Source organism: Pogona vitticeps, chromosome 1, assembly GCF_051106095.1.
Source record: "Pogona vitticeps strain Pit_001003342236 chromosome 1, PviZW2.1, whole genome shotgun sequence".
NCBI classification, from domain to species: domain Eukaryota; kingdom Metazoa; phylum Chordata; class Lepidosauria; order Squamata; family Agamidae; genus Pogona; species Pogona vitticeps.
The window spans coordinates 339,401,671-339,421,143 of NC_135783.1; the positions used below are offsets into that span (position 1 = coordinate 339,401,671).

The 19,473-nt window shown below is 38.0% G+C and overlaps 1 protein-coding gene across 4 annotated transcripts in view; it reads left to right on the plus strand.

Annotated features, from left to right (window-relative positions):
• The window catches only part of PPP2R5C (protein phosphatase 2 regulatory subunit B'gamma), a 97,616-nt gene that overhangs the window by 11,491 nt on the left and 66,652 nt on the right, over window positions 1-19,473 (plus strand). For all 4 annotated transcript variants that reach the window (XM_020793563.3, XM_020793565.3, XM_020793567.3 and 1 more), the window contains exon 3: window positions 1,038-1,197. In XM_020793563.3, coding sequence (XP_020649222.1) covers window positions 1,038-1,197 — 160 coding nt within the window. The remainder of the gene's footprint in view (window positions 1-1,037; window positions 1,198-19,473) is intronic.

A 19,473-nucleotide genomic window follows, 5' to 3' on the forward strand; every position in this document is an offset into this window, starting at 1 on the left:
GGGTTGAAAAGATGTTGTGCTGTAGTGGTTCTACACTTTACTTTAGTGGTGATACATGCTTGCAGAGGTACATATGCAAGAACTCAAAAATATTCTAAACTCCCTATGCATTTTCACATCAGTACGTAGCTTGAAAGGCTAATTGTTTTGTATAAAATCGATTTTGGTATGGGAATTTTGAGAAATTCTTTGTCTTTATACCAAATTCTTTGTCTTCATACCACATGAAGCAAATTATATTGTATCAGCTTTGTATAAACAGTAGTTGATTGTAACAGTTACTGGACCAGAGTAATAGAGTTCCATTCAAATACATTGTGATGGTGGTAAAATTTTGCAGATAAATTTCTTATGTATAACACATCAATATATTTGAATAGAAAAAATTTAATCCCGCCCTCTAAACAGCGGTGGTGGATGTCATCCAAACTGTGCTGCATAAAGGTATATAACAGGATGCTGGCCATTGGTTTACAAATTTTACAAGAGGTATAAACCAGTCTCTTTACATTTACTACCCAGAGCTTATTCCTGTCCCTGAAGTTTATGTGTTTCATGCTTCTTGAGCCATGCAGATGTTAGACATATGTTTAGCAATTTTGTCTTTCTATCTGAAACATGGAAAAGGTTATACAGCATTTAAAATAAACCTTTAGTACTTTATTAACAAGACTTGCTTAGTAGTTTATATCTAATATTGATTTTGTCAGATATTGACAGCATTAAAGAGAGAGGCTGAGAGGCTTCATAACGTACACCCTCCAGGCTTGCTAAAACAAAACAGTGATCACTGGTATGTTTCTTGAGGATGTCAGCTTTCTGCAACTTGATGTTAATGCAGCAGTTGTTAACAGCTTATGTTAAAACATCCGGAACGTAGCACCTGTCATTATGCACATGTCCTTGTTTAGATTTTCTGGAATAATTTTAAACATATGTAAAGTTTAAAAAATGTATGATGGTGTTAGAAGTAGAAAGAACTAAACTTGCCTGCATTATATGGTGCTTCAGAATTCTAATTATGGTTTTTTTAAAAGGTTACATGCAAAAAATCCAGCACCATACAACCTACAGCACAATTATCTAAGATCAAAGTACCTCCTGCACAAGCTGTTGTGAAGAAAGAAAAACGACAAAGTTCTTCAAGATTCAGCATTAGCAATAACAGAGAGCTCCAGAAGCTGCCAGCATTAAAAGGTATTTGCTATATTTCTTTCAGTGATCCTTCATAGCATGTTGATAATGCAGAAGTGGACCATGTCTTGCAATTGTAACTTGTGTTTTGGATTACTGATTTGCAATGCACACCAGAGCTTTTAACCCTTCACACTCAAGTGACCTTCCCAAAAATTCAAGACTGACTTGTCAAGTTGTGCATAAGCTTGGCGGTGTATAAGCTTATTTATTTTATTTTATTGGACTTCTACCCCGTCCATCTAGACCAAAGGTCTACTCTGGGCAGCATTACAAATTTAAAAACAGTTAAATCAATAAATATATACTATAAATCCAAGATGGCAAAATGTGAATTTAAGATATGGCAGGATGGAAAGCCTTCCCAAATAGCCAGGTCTTGACTTTTATTCTGAACACACCCAGAGGTGTGTTTATTCTGAACACACCCAGAAGTAAAGGTTATTTGTGATCCTGACAGCTATCTGGTTATCTTCTGTCGGGTTCCGCCTCCATATGCACTCTAGCCTTCTCCTATTTCGCTTCATTGATCACAGCTCCTGGTTGAACCAGTGTGCAGGGTGATCTCTGCGCTGGAGAGGGCGTCTAGGTTTGATCGTGTCAACAGCCCTGGAGGCAGCAGCAAGCCAGCTATCAACCAGAGCTTCGACAGGAGCGCCAGTCAAATCGGCCAGAATCCCTCTCATGGTATCCTGAAATCCTATAGGATCCAGTAATCTTCAAGGATGAGCTAAAACAGGTCTTCGCTCCCTGTGGGGAGGAAGAGCCATTGTAAGGTTGCATTTAATCAGGCGGTGATCCAACCATGATAAGGGGACAGACACTAGGTCAGTCACCATCGGACCACATTCACTCTGCTCGGTGGAAAACACCAGGTCCAGTGTATGGGTACCCACATGGGTGGGGCCGTTGACATGTTGGGACATGTCCAAGGAGGTCATAGTCTCCAAGAACTCAAGAGCTGGACCGGAAACCTCCGCATGTATGTTGAAGTCACCCAAGACCAGAAGCCTCGGGGACCCCAACAGTGCTGCGGAGATGAAGTCTGCCACCTCCGATAAGGAAATGGCTGGGTCGCAGGGAGCACAGTAACCCAGCAAGATCCCTCACTCCCTGCAGGGAGGAAGAGCCATCTCTGGTCCCAATTGACACGTGGAAGACCTCTAGACCCGTCGTAGTCACAGCAAAGCACCTAACAACTTCCAGGGTGTTCTTGTACACAATGGCTACTCCCCTCCCTGCCCCTCCAGTCTACCCTGGTGTTGGACTGCATAACCAGGAGGACAGGCAAGAGTCAGGGGACACCCCATTCTCTGCCCATCCATGTTTCAGTTATGCATTCCAGATCTGCATCCTCTTCCAGAATCAGGTCTCATATAATCTGGGATTCATTTGATACAGATGTGGCATTCAACAGCACCAGGTTTAGACTGGAGGGCTGGCTGAGTTGACTACCTCAAGTCTGGCAGGAGGTCGCAGTGCCAGAATGGTGAACAGATTTCAAGCATCTGTTCACCGTTCTTCTGGAACAAATGGCTACTGCACCTACACCATGCCTCCCTCTGCCAGAAATCACCCTGATGTTGGAAAGACCTCCTCTGGGGTAGCCAGTCCGCCATAGCACATGCCCCTTACTTCAGGACACATGCAGAAGATTATATTCCCAAACACTTGTGATAAGATTGTGCTTTAGTAATGTCAAGACATAATTTAGCTTAAACTTCCTTTTTTCACACTCAATTCAGAACACAAGATTACATTTTTTCTCCTTAGAGAGTGAGATAAATTCTTGTGTTACTAGCTCAATGATTTTTGTGCAAACGCAATTGCAATAGCTGTTACCTTGTTGTGTGGACTTGTAAGAGTAGTTAGATACACCAGATGGGTATTTCCTTCTTAACAGTCAGCCAGTCCTGTGCTTACTGTGTGCATGCCCTGCTTAAAGGGAAAGGACAGTAGTTTTGGGTAGATTGTAGCAGAAACATTTTGCACAAATTGCAGTGCTTGAAAGTGCTGATCTCCAGCTGGAAGCAAAAAGTCTTGAAGGACTTCGAAAATTATCATGGAAGTGTCTTGCTGTGTTGAGATGGCCTAAACCTAACAAATGAGAATGAGGAAGTTAATGGGTATCTTCACATCCAAAGATTAAGATTGTCTGATAGTTTAGTATAGCATAGTGGGATGTTTTGGCACAGAAATTTGAACAGATTCCTACACCACATACTGGCTGAGATCCAGGGAGGTATTGCATATACTGTACACTCACTTTTTACTGCCAGCTATGGAAGGCAAAGAACTATTAATACATGTCATTTCATAATCTGACAGTGGTAATATCCCAGTTATGGTTTAATGATAATTGTATGTTTTGGAAGAGACATAGGCAGCTTGGTGCCCTCCAGTGTTTTGTACTTTGACTCACCTAAGTCCAAAAACTTTAGAAGTGTGGCCAGGACTTGTGGAATCTGTGTTCTGAGACCACTAGTGTTCCTACCTAGTTTATAATATGCATGGTCGTTCTTAAATATGGCAGAGCCTTACTTGACAGTTAAAGTTTTATAATATGTTCATGTTGTATCTATGATTTTCGAAATACTGGCTTGGTCTTTGGATCTATTTCATGTTTCTTGTTTTTGCTTAGCAATATAAACAAAACCCATGTTAACTTACTAAGCACAATATCCTACAAGAAATTGCTTTTATACTCATAATCTCTTCATGCATATTAAAAAAGCAGTCATGTATACAGTATAAAAGTTTATAATATCCAAACTACATAGGGAAGTCAGGAAAATTTCTCAGGCTAATATATGTTTATTATGTACACAATTCCTATATTGATAAATACATATCCTCTGGGAAGTCTAGAAAATCATTCATGAGAAATGCTAAGTACATTCATAGAGGTGCTTAATTCATATCTTGTTTTGCTTGAAGTTTCCTTGAGAGTTTTTATTTTTTTAAATTATCACTACTTTTCTTCAGAATACAGTGGTGCCTCGCTTAGCGATTGCTTCGTTTAAAGGTGTATTCGCTTAGCGATGGGTTTTTTGAAGAATTTTCCGCACCGTTTAAAGATGTTCTCTATGGGCGATTTTCGCTTAGCGATTTCCGCTTAGCGATTTCGGGACCATGCTTCTCATAACGATTGCCTTTTGGGTCCCCTGTTTCACTTAACGATGTCCATTTTCGCTATTTTAAGTGTGTCTTTAAATGTTCAAAAACTGTTTTAAATGCTTGGAATCGTTAGTGTACCTTGTAAAACCTTTGCAAACTTAATTTGGCTTTGTTCTGACTCTTCGTTAATTTTTGGTGAATTTTTTCCCCCTCATTGAAGTGCATTGAATAGGTTTCATTGCATTTCAGTGGTTTTGACAGGTCCGTTTTTGCTATTTTTAAAGTGTCTTAAAATGTTTGAAACTGTTTTAAATGCTTGGAATCGTTAGTGCACCTTGTAAAACCTTTGCAGAATTAATTTGGCTTTGTTCTGACTCTTCGTTAATTTTTGGTGAATTCCCCCCCCCATTGGAATGCATTGAACTGTAGGTTTGACAGCTGTCAAACCTACAGCTGTCAAACCTATTCAATGCATTCCAATGGGGGGAAATTCACCCTTTTTTAAACCTAAGTTCACCTTAGTTCAAAAGAAGAAAAAAATTAAAAAATTGCCCTCTAGTGGTAGAGTAAAGTAATGGAGAAAGTAAAGAAGGGTTATGTTATTATGGCAGGAGATTTTAATATGGTTATGGATAAGATAAAGGATAAAACTTTTTATGATCGGAATGATGTTCTTCAAAGAAACACAATATTGAGCAAAAAGGTAAAAATAATTGAAGGATATTTGGAGGGTAATGAAAGGTGATGAAAGAAGATATACTTACTTTTCAGCAGTATATAATAGTTACTCTAGAATAGATGTTATATTCACATCTCAAGATTTCTAGGATAGTTAGTACTGAGATTAATTCCGTAAAAATAACAGATTATGCTTTGATGTCAATAGAGATTGAGATTAAAAAAGATTATAAAGACTCTAAAAGGTGGAGAATGGATATTAATATTTCCCAGTACCCAGAGGTGATAGAAAAGAGAAAGAAAAAAATGGTTAGATTATGGACAATAAATGAAGCAGAAGGTACAAAATTAGGCCTGATATGGGATACAATGAAAGTAATTTCAAGAGGTATAACAATAAGGGAATCCTGTAAATTAAAAAAAAAATAACGAGAAAAATGTGAAAAACTTGGAAGAAGACTTCAGAAATGTGGAAAACAAGTTTTTTTAAAAAAGAAAGAGATAGTAGGTTATTGGTAGAAATTCAGGCAAAGAGAAGGGAACTAGAAAACTTAAAGACAGATTTGATGTATATAAAGAGGCATTTTTTGAATTTAGCAATAAAAAAATCAAAATTATAGTGTACTGAAAGAATATAGAAAATTATATATTAATGAGAATTTTAAAATTAAATTATTGGAATGTGATAAAAGAATATTAGAAGAAGAGATTAAAGAAGAAGAAATTGTTGAAGTTATTAATAAACTGAGAAATGGTAAAACACCAGGCCCTGATGGATTGGGTTCATGATATTATAAACATTTTAGTTCCATTTTGATACCTAAGCTAAAAATGTTTTATAATAAAATATTGGAAGGAGAGACAATTCCACCTTCGTGGAAACATTCATTAACAATTCTTATCCCAAAACCCAACAAGGATCTAACAGATCCAGGGCCTTATAGGCCTATATCTCTAATAAATCAAGATGCCAGGATTTTTACTGCTATACTAGCAAATGCATTAAATAGATTTATAACAAATTATATTAAAGAGGATCAATGTGGCTTTATAAAGGGAAGAGAAAGGGATAATTTAACTAGGCGAGTTTTTAAATAAATATATGAGGTAGAAAAGGAAAAAACAAAGGCAACTGTTTTATCACTAGACATATTTAAGACCTTTGACTGTGTGGAATGGCCAACATTAAAGCTGCTTATAAAGGGTTGGGGATTTGGTGGTAGATTCATAGGGGTTGTAGATGAATTATATTCAGATAGTAATAGTTAATGATGGTTTAACAGAGTGGATTTTTCTAGGCCGAGGTACAAGACAAGGCTGTCCACTTTCACCAATAGTGTTTTGTATGGTTATAGAACTGTTAGCTAATGCAATAAGAAATGGTGAATTAATTAAAGGATTAGGAAAAATGATACTATTAAGATTAATTTATTTGCTGATAACTCATTATTGACCATTAAAAACCCATTAGAAAGTATGGATAATATTAAAAATCATTTAGAAAAATTTGGGGAAATAACAAGATTAACTATTAACTGGCAAAAAAAAAATGATGTTTAAATATAATAAACATGAACAAGAAACATTTGTAAGTAAATATGGTTTTTAAATGTGTAATTATATTAAATATTTAGGTATTAATACAGTGGAACCTTGACTTACGAACGTACCTACCTACGAACATTTCTACTTACGAACCACTCCGTTTGCCAAATTTTGCTTTGACTTGTGAATGGAGCTTCGACTTATGAACACAAAAAGGCAGGGAGAAGGGGCAGGAAATTTGAATTTACTGTACCAACTGTTGGTGGCGAAGAGGCTGCTTCTTTGTAGCTTTTTTGCCCCAACAGTTAGGGAAAGGGATGCGGTGGGGAAAGCCCAGAGCCAGGAGGCTCAAGCCTCCTGGGTGTTCTGGCAGGGGTAGCGGGGCGGAGGTGACCCAAAGCCAGGAGGCTTGAGCCTCCTAGGTGCTTTGGCGGGGGCAGTGTGGGTGGAGGTGACCCAGAGCCAGGAGGATTGAGCCTCTTGGTTGCTCTGGTGGCAGCGGTGCGGACGGCGGAGGCAGTGGTAGCCCAGCGCCAGGAGGATTGAGCTGGCCGGGCACTTTAGCCGCTCGCCGCCGGCCGCGGCGGAGGCAGTGGAGTGCCGGGAGGCTTGAGCTAGCCAGGTTCCTTCAGCTGCTCGCTCCTCACCACCCTCCGCTATTTGAATTTCCCGCCATTGGCCCACAGAGGGTGGCACGGAGCAAGTGGAAGGCGAGCTGGGAGGCGAGCGGCCGAAGCACTCCCACCAGGCTCAATCCTCCCGCTGTCGGTGGTCACAGCAGCAGTGGAAGCCTGGGAAGCTGAGGAGGCTTCGGACTGGTAAGATGCTGCTTTTTCCTTTTTAAAAAACTGTTCTGGGTGGGTTTTGGAGGGTGGGTTTGGACTGGGGGGGTTATGTTTCTGTGCTGTGTTGTTTTGGGATTTGTGTGTGTGTGTGTGTGTGTGTGTGTGTGTTTTCCCCAGTCCCAGCGTGGGACTTGCTCTGTTAATTTTTATTTTTGGTTTTGTTTTTTTTTTTGAACTGCTGGAACAGATTAATCCCGTTCCCATGCATTTCAGTGGGAAATTGTGCTTCGACCTATGAACATTTTGACTTACGAACGCCGTTCCAATACATATTAAGTTTGTAAGTTGAGGTACCGCTGTATAGTTAAAGTGACTCAAAAATTAAAGGGGCAAAATTTTAATAAATTAAAGAGTTATGTTAAAAATACATTGCAGGAGTCTAAATTGAAACTATAGTGGTTTGGTTGAATCGCCATGGTCAAAATGAAAATATTACCAAAAATTACTTATGTTCAGGGTGCTCCCAATACAATTAGAAGAAGAAGATTTTAAGTATTGGCAGAGATTAATTAATGGATTTTATAATTAAGGTAAAAAAATCTAGAATAAATAAAAGATATTGATATAAGGCTCAAAAAATATGTATTCCTAATATAAAAATTACTATACAGCGAATCAGTTAAGATTTTTGGAGGTATTATATACAACAAAGGAAAGTTAATTTGGTGGGATATGAAATCCTCAGAAATAAATGGGAATGTTGAAAAATACTTGTTTAATGTAGTAAAAAGAAATACAATAAATCAAGTGAACAAGCCTTTTTAAGAAACATGTTAAGTATCTGGAACAAAAACAAAAAGAACCTACGTCCCTTTACTTCACCACTAAAATTAGTGACTGAAATAGAAAAATTCCCAGCAAACTTGAAGGGTTTAGCTGATATGTTTAAGGACAAAAAAAGTCACCAGATTGAAGGATTGGATGATTAAAATGAGATTGAAGGATCAGATTATAGTTAAACTTCAAATTAATAAATTATCATGGTGTAATTATATCCAGTTATATAGTTGGACGAATGAATGCTTGAAAACTAATGGGAAATGTAGAGAATGTACTAAGTACGAACATTTTCTATCATCACATGAATACATGCAGAAAGATGCTTTGACAAAGGGAGTAGTAAGTAGAATTTATAACCTAATTTTGGAACAAGAGGAAAAAGAGACAGAAACAGAAGGTTTGAAATCAATTTGGGAAAATAATTTAAAGAGAGAAAATGAAACAGAGGATTGGATAAAAATTTGGAGGATGAGAGTTTTAATATTAATGTCTGTAAGAATAAAGGAAAAAAAATTAACATTAGTTTAAGGTGGAAAATACCTCCGATGAAATTGAATATAATAAATTCAGACTATTCTAATGCCTGTTGGAAATGTGATGAAGAAATTGGCACTTAATAACATATGTGGTAGGAGTGTAAATGGATTCAGAAATTTTGGAAACTGATTTTTAAGGAAATATGTGATATATTTGGAAAAGATACTGAATTCAATTCTAAAATTGCTTTATTGTCAATTTTTGATAAGATAGAACTTGATTATTGTTCAAAGGAATTGATTTCCAATTTTATGACAAGTGGCAGAATATTAATAGCTAGATTCTGGAAAGATAAAAATGATATAAAATTAGAAGATTGGTATAATGAAGTATGGGACATTGCATTAAATAATAAATTGACTACTGAACTTAAAATGAAAAGGGAAATAAGTTCAAATATTTTTATGCTATTTGGGGTAGATTCATTGAATTTGTATTAGTGAAAGGAAAGGGGAAAGCCTCTAAACAACAATCAATACAATTATGGAAAGGAAGTTAGTGTTAAAAGTATTGTTCCAAGGGAATCCGTGGGTATGGGTTGCATGGTGGTTTAGATTGTATAGTATTTTGTATTTTCGTATTTATTTTTGTTTTGCAATTAAAAAAACTTTTAAAAACAGAATTAACTCCTGATTTTCTCCTCTAATTTCCTCCAACCCTTCTTTTGATTGGCATACATCATTTACCACCCTCTCATTTCCTTGCTCATTATTCCCTGTCTCCTGTTGATATAGTTCTTCAATTGCTCCTTCATTTATTTCGCCTCTTCATTGTGAGATCTCACTATTTCTAAAATTACTTGAAGGGTAGATTTTGTTTCATCCAAAAATTGTCCTTGTTTTGACTTTATGTCCCAGATGTCAAATAATTCTATTCCAAGTGAAAGTTATCCAGAGGCTTAAAGTAATCAGTCCAGTTCCATCAATACTTGCTTCCATAGGTCCACATTAATGGATTGATCATCTTTAGGGTTAAGCTTGAATCCAGTCTCAGACATAGAGAGTTTTCCCTGCCTAAAGGCTCAAGGTCCAGTCAAGTTCAGAACCCAGGATACAGTTTAGAAGTTCCACTTTAGCTGTAGGCTTTCTAGGATTAATTTGTCTGTAGTTCAGTTCTGTCCTCAAAAAGAAAGAGAATTCCAAACAGCCATAAAAGTGTTCAAGGTCATTGATTCTAGGCTTTGTGCCAGCATCTTAGATGTCTGTTACAAGTAACATGAACAAGTTTAGTTTCCCAAAGTTCTTGCCAATGGTGTTTTTAAGATAAAGATTCTTCAGTTTATAACAACAAAGTAATACCAAACTTCCTTCCTTAAAGTATAATTAAATGTCTAATTAATGTCCAATTTATTTTCCTTGTGTCTCCCTGCGTCTCCTCCTCTCCCCAGATTCACTGCTGCTCGATCAGTGGTGAGGGATAGAAGACGCTATTTCTGCCATAGGGATTGTCTCGTCGAGGGATAGTAAAGCAATACAGTTAAAAATGGTAACAATGTTAATTTGGCTGATTTATCGCTTCTCCATTGCTGGCTGCCGATGACTTGCAAGCAAGCTAGTTCAGCTGCTTGTTTCCATCTGCTGGTTCATTGGGGAGTTTTCCGGATCAAATGTGGGTAACCGCCGTTCCCCTCATGATCAGCAGGATTCTCCTCCATTTTACCACCTCTTTGGGGTGGTTTTAACACCCTGGGGGGTTCCAAACAAGTTGGAATTCAGCCCAGGGGACAGGCTGTCCTCCTGCTGCTATCTCGTCGCAGCGTCAAGCCAGAAGTCTTGCATTTCCATAATCTGATCCTTTCAGTACAGTTTCGCATATTTTAGCTGCCACTTGATTATCATGACAATCGCTTGCAACCAGAACTCATTTTTTCTGAAAGTATACAAATTCTGCAAAATCACATGTGTGTAATTTCATTATTTCCGAGAATATAATTTCTCTTCAAGCTGTAGACTATTGTGATCCTGAGGAAGTACTTTTAAACCTGCATCTTTTGTGTTTTTCAGCTGGGATAGATTAAACTCAAACCCATATACACACAAAATGTAGAAATCCTGCTGAAGGAGAATTTCCCATTCTCTCCTTCACTGTGGATTCTCTGGTCTCAATAATGTGATATGTAGGGCATGAGACTAGATATGTTGGAATTGGTCAGATTCTCGCAAAGGTATCTTTCTCAGTGCTATTTGGAAAAAGCCCTAGAAGGTCTTGAACTGTTAACATTTGTAAGTGTGTACGTAGTTGCCTAGTTTTGACATTGTTACATTTTATCAAAAATCCCCTGACCAAGAATATCTAAAAATCTAAAATAGAACACATCCAGCAATTTTTTATACTATACCACACCAATATTTAAGTATTTATTCTCTACCAAAATACTTTCGCAGGTCCTACATTGTTTATAATATGAGTAAGCATTAAGAGTCATAGACAATCTATTTGAATCCTCAGTTCTTTGTACCTTTAAACAAAATAATTTGTTATCTTGGATGGTTACTTTCATGATGTTGAAACTGTTGAGCAAAGAAACTTTGACATTGTTGTCTTGTTTGTTTAAACTACTGTATTTTTCGCACCATAAGACGCACTTTTTCCCACAAAACAGGGGGGCAGAAAGTCTGTGCGTCTTATGGAGCGAAGAAAACAGATTATATTTTCCTGTTTTCTTCTAAAAAATTAGTGCGTCTTATGGAAAGGTGCGTCTTATGGAGCGAAAAATACGGTAATTTTTAATAACTGTATAGGCTAGAGAATTAAATGTGTCCCACATAGTGGGTATAACATCTAATTTAATGCACAGTCATTACTTAAATCAAACTTTGCAAAAGATAGAAAAATGTAGAGTTGTCTGTTTTCTTTGTGGAAGAGCCAGTTCTGCTTAATTTGTAAATACTTTCTTTTACAAAGGACAAGGAGATTAAAACCACACAAACCTGTTGTGTACACATACACACAAATTAACACGCATAGTGATGCTGTCTGTCAGTATGTGAACATGCGATATACGTAAATATAGGTTTGTTCTATCTCCTGTACTCTAACTATTGTTTTCTTATAAAATGCAGTACACTTATGAGGATAGATATAGGTTAGTATTTTCTTCAGTGCATGCTCCACATGGAGTTTATTTTTTGTTTTTGTTTTTGATTGTTGCAATATCATGTTGGACTTCACCCTTTATATTAGAAACTGAGAAACCTCATATGTCTGTGGAAGAGATTTAAAAAGAAGTAAGAGTATTTGTGAGATATGTTGAAAATGTAAATATTTAATTCAGATTGTTGTAATATTCCAGTTTTCTTTACAGTCCTACTTTTGCAAAATCCCTAGATTTGTATTTGTAATATTCTCATATTTATACATAAGGGAATGAGATAAACAGTAGAGTTCGGCCAAGGCCACATAATCTATGAAACGGCTAAGTACATAGGAGCCTGTGCCAATTCCAACTAGCACTTTGCTGGAGCCACTGTAGAAGTTATCATTTGATCTGTTACTTGAACCATGGATCAGCCGCCTGTCTTTGTACAGTAGAACTGTTCTGAAACAAAATGAAAACTTGACTCTGTAATCCTCTGCTGACCATGTAATGAAAACTGTGACAATAGAAGATAACAAAGATATGAATGCTTTAAACTGGTTTTGAAGAGCTGTTCCTAGTTTTTTTCTAGGAAGACTACTTAGCACTACTTGGTGCTGTATTAGATCAGCTTTTGCAATAAAATACCAGAACTACCATACTTGACAGAGATTTTACAACTAAAGTCATGTGAGTAATCCCAGCATAATGAAAATTGCTTGTTAAACCTGATTTTAAGGAGAGCTCGTGTTCAAAGCAAAGAGGAGCAAACTTAATCTTATAGAATCTATTTTATTTTTTAAAACCAGAGAAACATGCAATGTAAGTGTTTCAAGCTACATATCACAGAACAGTTGTCACTGAGTAGCTTGGCCAAGAGGTTTGTGATCAGTACATAGCTAACTTGTCCACACACAAAAGGTTGTGGGGTGAGTGAAAGTTTTACTGTTATCTTTAAACCACTGAAATCAGGAACTCATGCCAATTTGCTAGAAATTGGACAGATTTAGTGGATCATGATTTAACTTTGATTATCCAACGCCAGTTTTAAGAGAGAAAATCTCGTTATTTTGCAAATTGATGTGATTTTTTCAAGATCTTGTAATTAACTTTTTAAAGCCCAGTTAATATATTTTTTTCATAGTCTTGTCTTGCCCTTTTAAATTCAGGACCTGGGAAATGGATACATCTTACATAGAGGTCTGTATCAAGGTAGGCATCCACGAATGAGTTAAGATTTGTTTCATGGGTGTAAGAGCTTCTGTTGATGTTTAGCTTCCATGTAAAGCTAACTACAGAATGCTAATCAGAGTTCCCTGGTGTGGTTTGAGTAGAATAGCTGCATGCGACCTGCAAATGACTGATAGCCTGCTCAATTCCCTTTTGCTGGGAAGCCTGCAATGCATGCTTATCAGCTGTCTCTTGAGTTTCAGTGGAGGAATTTTTGAAAGACATGACAACAAAATAGATAAAGCAGTTCCATAATGGAGTATATTAATAAAGCTGTCAGTGTGCAGGAGGTTTACAAGGTGTGCTGAGGTCACTCATTTCTAATGACAATTAAAATGCTTCTGTCCAGGAGACTGTCTAAAACTGGAACCATATTCCAAGAAACACATACATTCAGAATTAAAATTAATAGAAAGCATGTTGGTGGGTTTTATTTCTGTTCTGTTCTTTTTAAAAATATAGCTATTGATATATTACATGACTTTCAAACTACTGCTGTTTTAATTTTGTTTTACTTTGTTTGAAAGTGAAATGAGGCAATATTGGCAAAAATAAAGAGGAAAAATAAAATAAAAACAGGCAAAATAGAGCGTTTTAAAGGCTAACAGTTTTTTCATAATATGAGCTTTCATATATCAAACTCCACTTCTTCAGACATGGGGAGCACAAATATATATACTCAGTGTTTATTGCCATAGTGGTGATAGTTGTTTGTGTCCAGGTGAAGATACATATAATAGACAAAGTGACAATGGTTTATTTATATAGGAATTGGACTATCAAGCTGTTAATTAGCACAATCCTAGATAGAGTGATAAACTGTATGGCAAGAAAGCCTGTCACAAGAATCCTAAGAACAGTTTGTGGAGCAGACGTCAGAATCTGTGAAGGGAAACACCATTTTATACCAATGTGATATTACAGGCTTATTGTTAATGTATGTAACTACACTAAGAATCCTTGATCTTTGTTGAGGCCTGTAGAGGTGCACTGGAGATTGTCTATTTCACTCTTGAGCCTCCCTTTCTAATTCCTTTCCCCCCCTAGTACAGCCACCTTAAGATCTATAACAGAACATCCTTGGAGACTGAAGTGTTTTGAAACTGGTTTATTTGTGTTGCCATTCTTGGTTTCAAATTTGTGTTCTTTCATTCTTTTCCACAGTGATTGTCCTCTTTGTCCTGTTGTGAGGGTTCGATTGGACGATCATGTGGTTCTTCTTTATCTCTAATAACTTCATCAGACACAGACACCATTTGCAGTGATAACAATGGAACATTTATTTTGGAACTGTTGAATAAACAATTATTGTGAACTGGAACATAGTCTTTTTCACCTTCCTCCAACTGGGTGGAAAGGGGCTCCAATCTTCTAAAACTAAGGTGTTACCATAATTAGAGATCCATGGTCCTAGCTGTTTGACTAGTGACCATTCTTTCATTGTCATTCCCGTCTCTATAGGCAACAGGGGCACAGATGCATCTCCAAGGAAATCTTCCCACTTGGGACTCTTGCCGGGTTCCAGCATCTCCACTCTGGCCTCTTCTTCATCTCCCATTCACTCCTTTCCCTTCTCTCCTGCTCCACCTTTTCTTTTTTCTCTCAACCTCTTTCTCCACTCTCTTGCTTCTGCTTCTCCCCAGTAAGATGGTCTAGGGGGAATCACTGCTCTTTTGCTATGGTTGGCCTCCTCCCCAGGCACCTTCATTTTCTCCCACTTCTGGGTCCAAGGATCTTGCAACCAAATCTGTTCCCAACCTGGACGCAATGCCTCTCCTTTCTCTATCACTTCTCCTGCCTCTATCTTCTCCCTCACTTACTTTTCTTTCCCACCTTTTTAAACTGTTCTTCCTTTACTTCCATCATCCTTTACTTCCCCCTCAAGCTCTGGGATAGTTCTTCTTGTGGCCCTTGGAGCGACTCCTCTGAGGTTACCTCTGGAGGCATAGCGAGCCCATATTCCCCTTCTCTCTCTGTCTCCTTTGTGGGAATGGATGGCACTCCAGTGAGCAGTGACCCTGTCTTGCCTCCTGGCTCACAACTGTGTAAAAAGATGAGGGGTAGTACTGGCAGAAGATGTCAAAAATCATATTAGAGAATCAACAAGTAAATGAGCCCATAATGTTGCATAGATAAAGGCATACAACTGCCATCTAAATGTGTAACAGGGTCTTCTCCTATCTCTGTCCTCATGTTGTGTTGCCTTTTACAAGAACTCTCAGTAACTTGGATCTCAGTTGTGCCCCCATAGCTTCACTGGCAACTGCAAAAAGGATTCCAAGTTGTCAGCCACAACACCGGGCACTACTGTAGAAAAAGGAAATGATAAATAGTTGTCTCCCTTGTCCATAAACTAATCTTAGAATTCTTGGGTCAGTCAGATATACTTAGCTTTTCGACCTGATTAGGGTTTGCTGATTAACAGCTTGATAGTAAAGGTGGGGGTATTTGTATACAAATATTCCCACACAGTTGGAGTTAGTGAGCGTCTGCCCCCTGGGGCCGGACTGTCCGCTCATGTGTCCGGCAGCGGTAAAAGCCTCGCTCATCCTTCCAATCACTCCCAGAGCCCCACTCTCTGCTCGGCTAGCGACTCGGCAGTTGTGCAGGAAGACTCTTCCTCCCTCCCCTTGCCTGGAGTGGCTAGTCAAGCAGGAAGAGAGCAGGGTTCCGGGAGTGATTGGAAGGATGAGCGAGGCTGCCGCTGCTGGCGGACATATGAGTGGACAGTCCAGCCCCAGGGGGTGGACCCTCGTTAACTCCAGCAGTGCGGGGATATTCATATGCAAATACCCCCATCTCGACTTGATAGTCCAGTTCCTATGTTAACAAACTGTTGTCACTTTGTCTATTATCTGTATCCTCATTGATACGTAACTCTCACCACCAAGGGAATAAATATAGGGAATGTGTATCTGTTCTCCCTGTCTCTGATGAAAGAAAAAATAATGAAATGCATTTTGCTCCACAAAAGTTCACATTATTCACACTGTTAGTCTTTAAATGCTATGGTATTTTTATTTTTTCCTGTTTATTTTTGCCAACCCGATGAGAAGAATAATATGGCTGCTTCTTTGGAACAAACCAAGCAGTGTGAATCTTCCTTCCAAATGTCAGAAATAGTTTACCTAGTTGTCACTCTGAAGATTTAGTGCGATTTAGTTTGAAAAGTGGCTTTGCCATGGATTTCTTCTCTCTGTCACATGAGAACGTGAACCAAAGTGTGGGTGATGAGGTATAAAATACTGATCTTGGTTCCACCTCACACACTAAAAAAGGCGTTATGAGAACTTTTCTCCTCATCATGAGATGGTAAGACTCCTTTTGTTGCTCAAATAATTTTCTTTATCGCAAGATCATTTTTTGCATATTTCTGTAAATGTACAACATTTAAAACTTAGCAAAGGCTGTCTTGTCATGTGGATTATTAAAAGCTGAGGGAATTAATAGGTTGTGTGTCTCTTTCAGATTGGCCAGTTTGCCCTGTTGCTTCATATATGTGTCAGTTTCACAGAGGGGAAAGACATGCAAATCACTAACAACAACAACAAAAAAGATTGTTGTGTCAGTTTTGTATTGAAGGACAGCTCTTTCACAAGGGGTTAAGTAGGATGTGAGGTTCTTTGGCAGGTTTCCCAACTATAAATAAAAAATTGGTGAACTTTCTTCACATACCCACTAATTGCCTTTGCTTCTAAGCCAAAAAAATAGCAAAGTTTGCTGCTTATACTGTATACTATCCAATTGCGCTTAAAGCTGATTAATGGATTTAAGCTGGGCAGATTACACTTTAATTATGCAGACCACACATTACCACCGCCCCCCCCCCAGGCTGGTTACTCAATTTACTGACCTCAGAAGGATGGAAGATTGAATCAACCTTGAGCCAGCTACCTGAATCCAGGATTAAAAGCATGTTGTGAGCAGTCAAAACTGCAGTACTGCAATTTAAACACTGCACCACAAGGCTCCTTTCTATAAAGGTGACTATTGGAAAACAGACAATACTGAACTTGTTTTTTTTTTCTTAGTTAGAATATTGCTACTGCCCTCTTATTACACATGTACATGTGTCTTTGTATGTGTAAGAAATGCCTGTTTGATATTCAGGAGACTTAGACTACATTTGTGTGGGATATAAAATCATAGAATAATGAAATTGGAAGGGCCCTAGAAGGCCATCATGTCCAATCTCCTGCTCAGTGCAGGACTACGAAGTTTGCATGGGTTTGAGTAGACTTGCCAGACTTGAATAGCCACTCCTAACCCTGTGCTATCTTGCCACAAGCCTGTGCTTGAATTTAAGAGATTGTACATGAAATGTGTCCATCTGCAGTGGAAATTCTTTATTTCATTTAAAGTATTTCTGCTTTGTTTTATGTATCGGGTACTCCCAAGAAAGTTTACAACAAAATTGAACACATTTTAAAGTCTCCATGGCACATTGACTTTTTAAAAAGTAGGTGAAACATGCCATTTGAAGGGGGTAGGCTCTCAGTCAGAGGGAGACCAAAATGTACAGTCTTGGTTTGGTGTTTAAATGATCAGAGGAGGTGCCTGACTGAATACTTGTAGTCTAGCCTGCATGAAGAATTCCACAGTCATAACAACTAAGACCTTATCCTGCATACCTGTCAACTGTCTCTCTCCTACAGAACCTAAACAAATGGGCCAGATTATAAAGAAGACCTTCCTTCAAGTTTTATATACAGTACCTTTTTTTTCCAGGAACAAGTTGAGAGAGCTATTGCTGTTGAGAGAGCTATTGCTTCCAAGACTTCATTTTTTTCATTTCATTCAGTATATTATGTAGCAGTTGGTTTGAGAGCGTGATCAAAAATGTAGTGGGCTGAAAATGAGTGAAGTTTCATGCTCCAATAAGTGACATTAATAGTGCAACCTGTGCATGTTTATTCAGATGTTCAGTGGGTTTTTCTAGAGGGAAAATGTATGTAGTATGGCAGCCTAAAATTAGCTACATTGTTAGCAGAAAGAATGTAGGTCTGTAAATGAAAATATTTCATACACAATACCATTCTGCGGAAGAATTCTTGAATAATACACAAAATTACCTTAAACGTTACTGTCATCAGCATTACCTTAAATGTTACTGTCATCAGCATCCTGAAAGTTCTCCTTATATAATCTGTATTCATTCAGAACTTTAATTTGCTACTTAGTTCTCCACTTTCTGTGCCTTAATTGAAAGCTTTTGCCAGCACACTGCCTTTGTACATAAACTGTTCATTATGTAAACACTGCAACTTTCTGGACATCAGCCTACCATTTGAGGCTTTTCCCAATAGCTTTTCACATATAGTTGCAAAGCTTGCCAGTTTGTTATTGCAACTGTAATTCAGTAGATAAAGAGGTATTTCATTGAATATCCCCTGCATCAAGAAACTGAGTTTTGTTTAACATTTATTCCTTTGATTTGAAATGTCTGTCCTTTGCAGTTAATCAGGCATGTACATGAAGTACAGTAATTAAAGTGAGGAAAGGTGCATGTGGTGCAGAAAATCAAAATTCAGCCAAGAAGAGCTGGATTATGGTGGTGGGGAACACAGTTAATTTGTATTTTGGTTTATGTATTTTATATTTATGTTACAGTTTAAAAAAATTTTAAAAATAAAAAAAAGAAGAGCTGGATTTTTTAACCTATCAGTTCTTCTTTGTGGTCTCTGTGAATGCACACAAATGGGTTAAACTGCGTCTGCGCAGGACTCTTCGGGATATTCTAGAGCTAAAATAATGACAAGTGAAATGTCTCCCTGTATCGCGCATGCTCTGCCCGCCGGTATCTCAGTTCCTTTTTGCCGCAAATTGCTTGAGCTAATTCTTCTTTTAAAAAATTTCTGGTATTGACCTACGGACTGTTTGACTACAATTCTTATCTGGTTTACCAATCCGGACTGTCCTGACCTTCCATTCTCTCTGATTCTATACTGTTATTACGTGATTATTTGGCTTTGAACTCGGACCGTTCATCATGGCGTTTGGATTACGATTTGGACTTATATTATTAGAACCTAAATTTCAACGATAGCAATGGCGCAGACCATTCACCCATCAATCATACCAACAACCATACCAGCAAGCCTAGCATCAGTATGAACCTCCTCAGGAAGGTCAAATATTCTTCCATCTTCTGCTGCCACATAATTCCGACCTCAGGTTCTTATCAGTGTCGCCAGAATTTCTGTCACCCTGCCAGAAACGGCAAACAATATCTTTGACTGTCCTCTACTGATTTGTTCATCCAATCTATCTTACCTTCCCTGGCTAGGCCCCTTTTTCAACAAATGGACCAATATCACCACGGACACATGGGTGCTCACCATCATATGTTTTGGTTACCTGCTATAGTTCTTAGATCTTCTCCCTCTCGGTCATCTCAAGATCTCTTCATACTCATCTACTCTAGAGGAAGAAGTCTCTGTTCTTCAGAAGCACACCATTCAACGCTTTCTT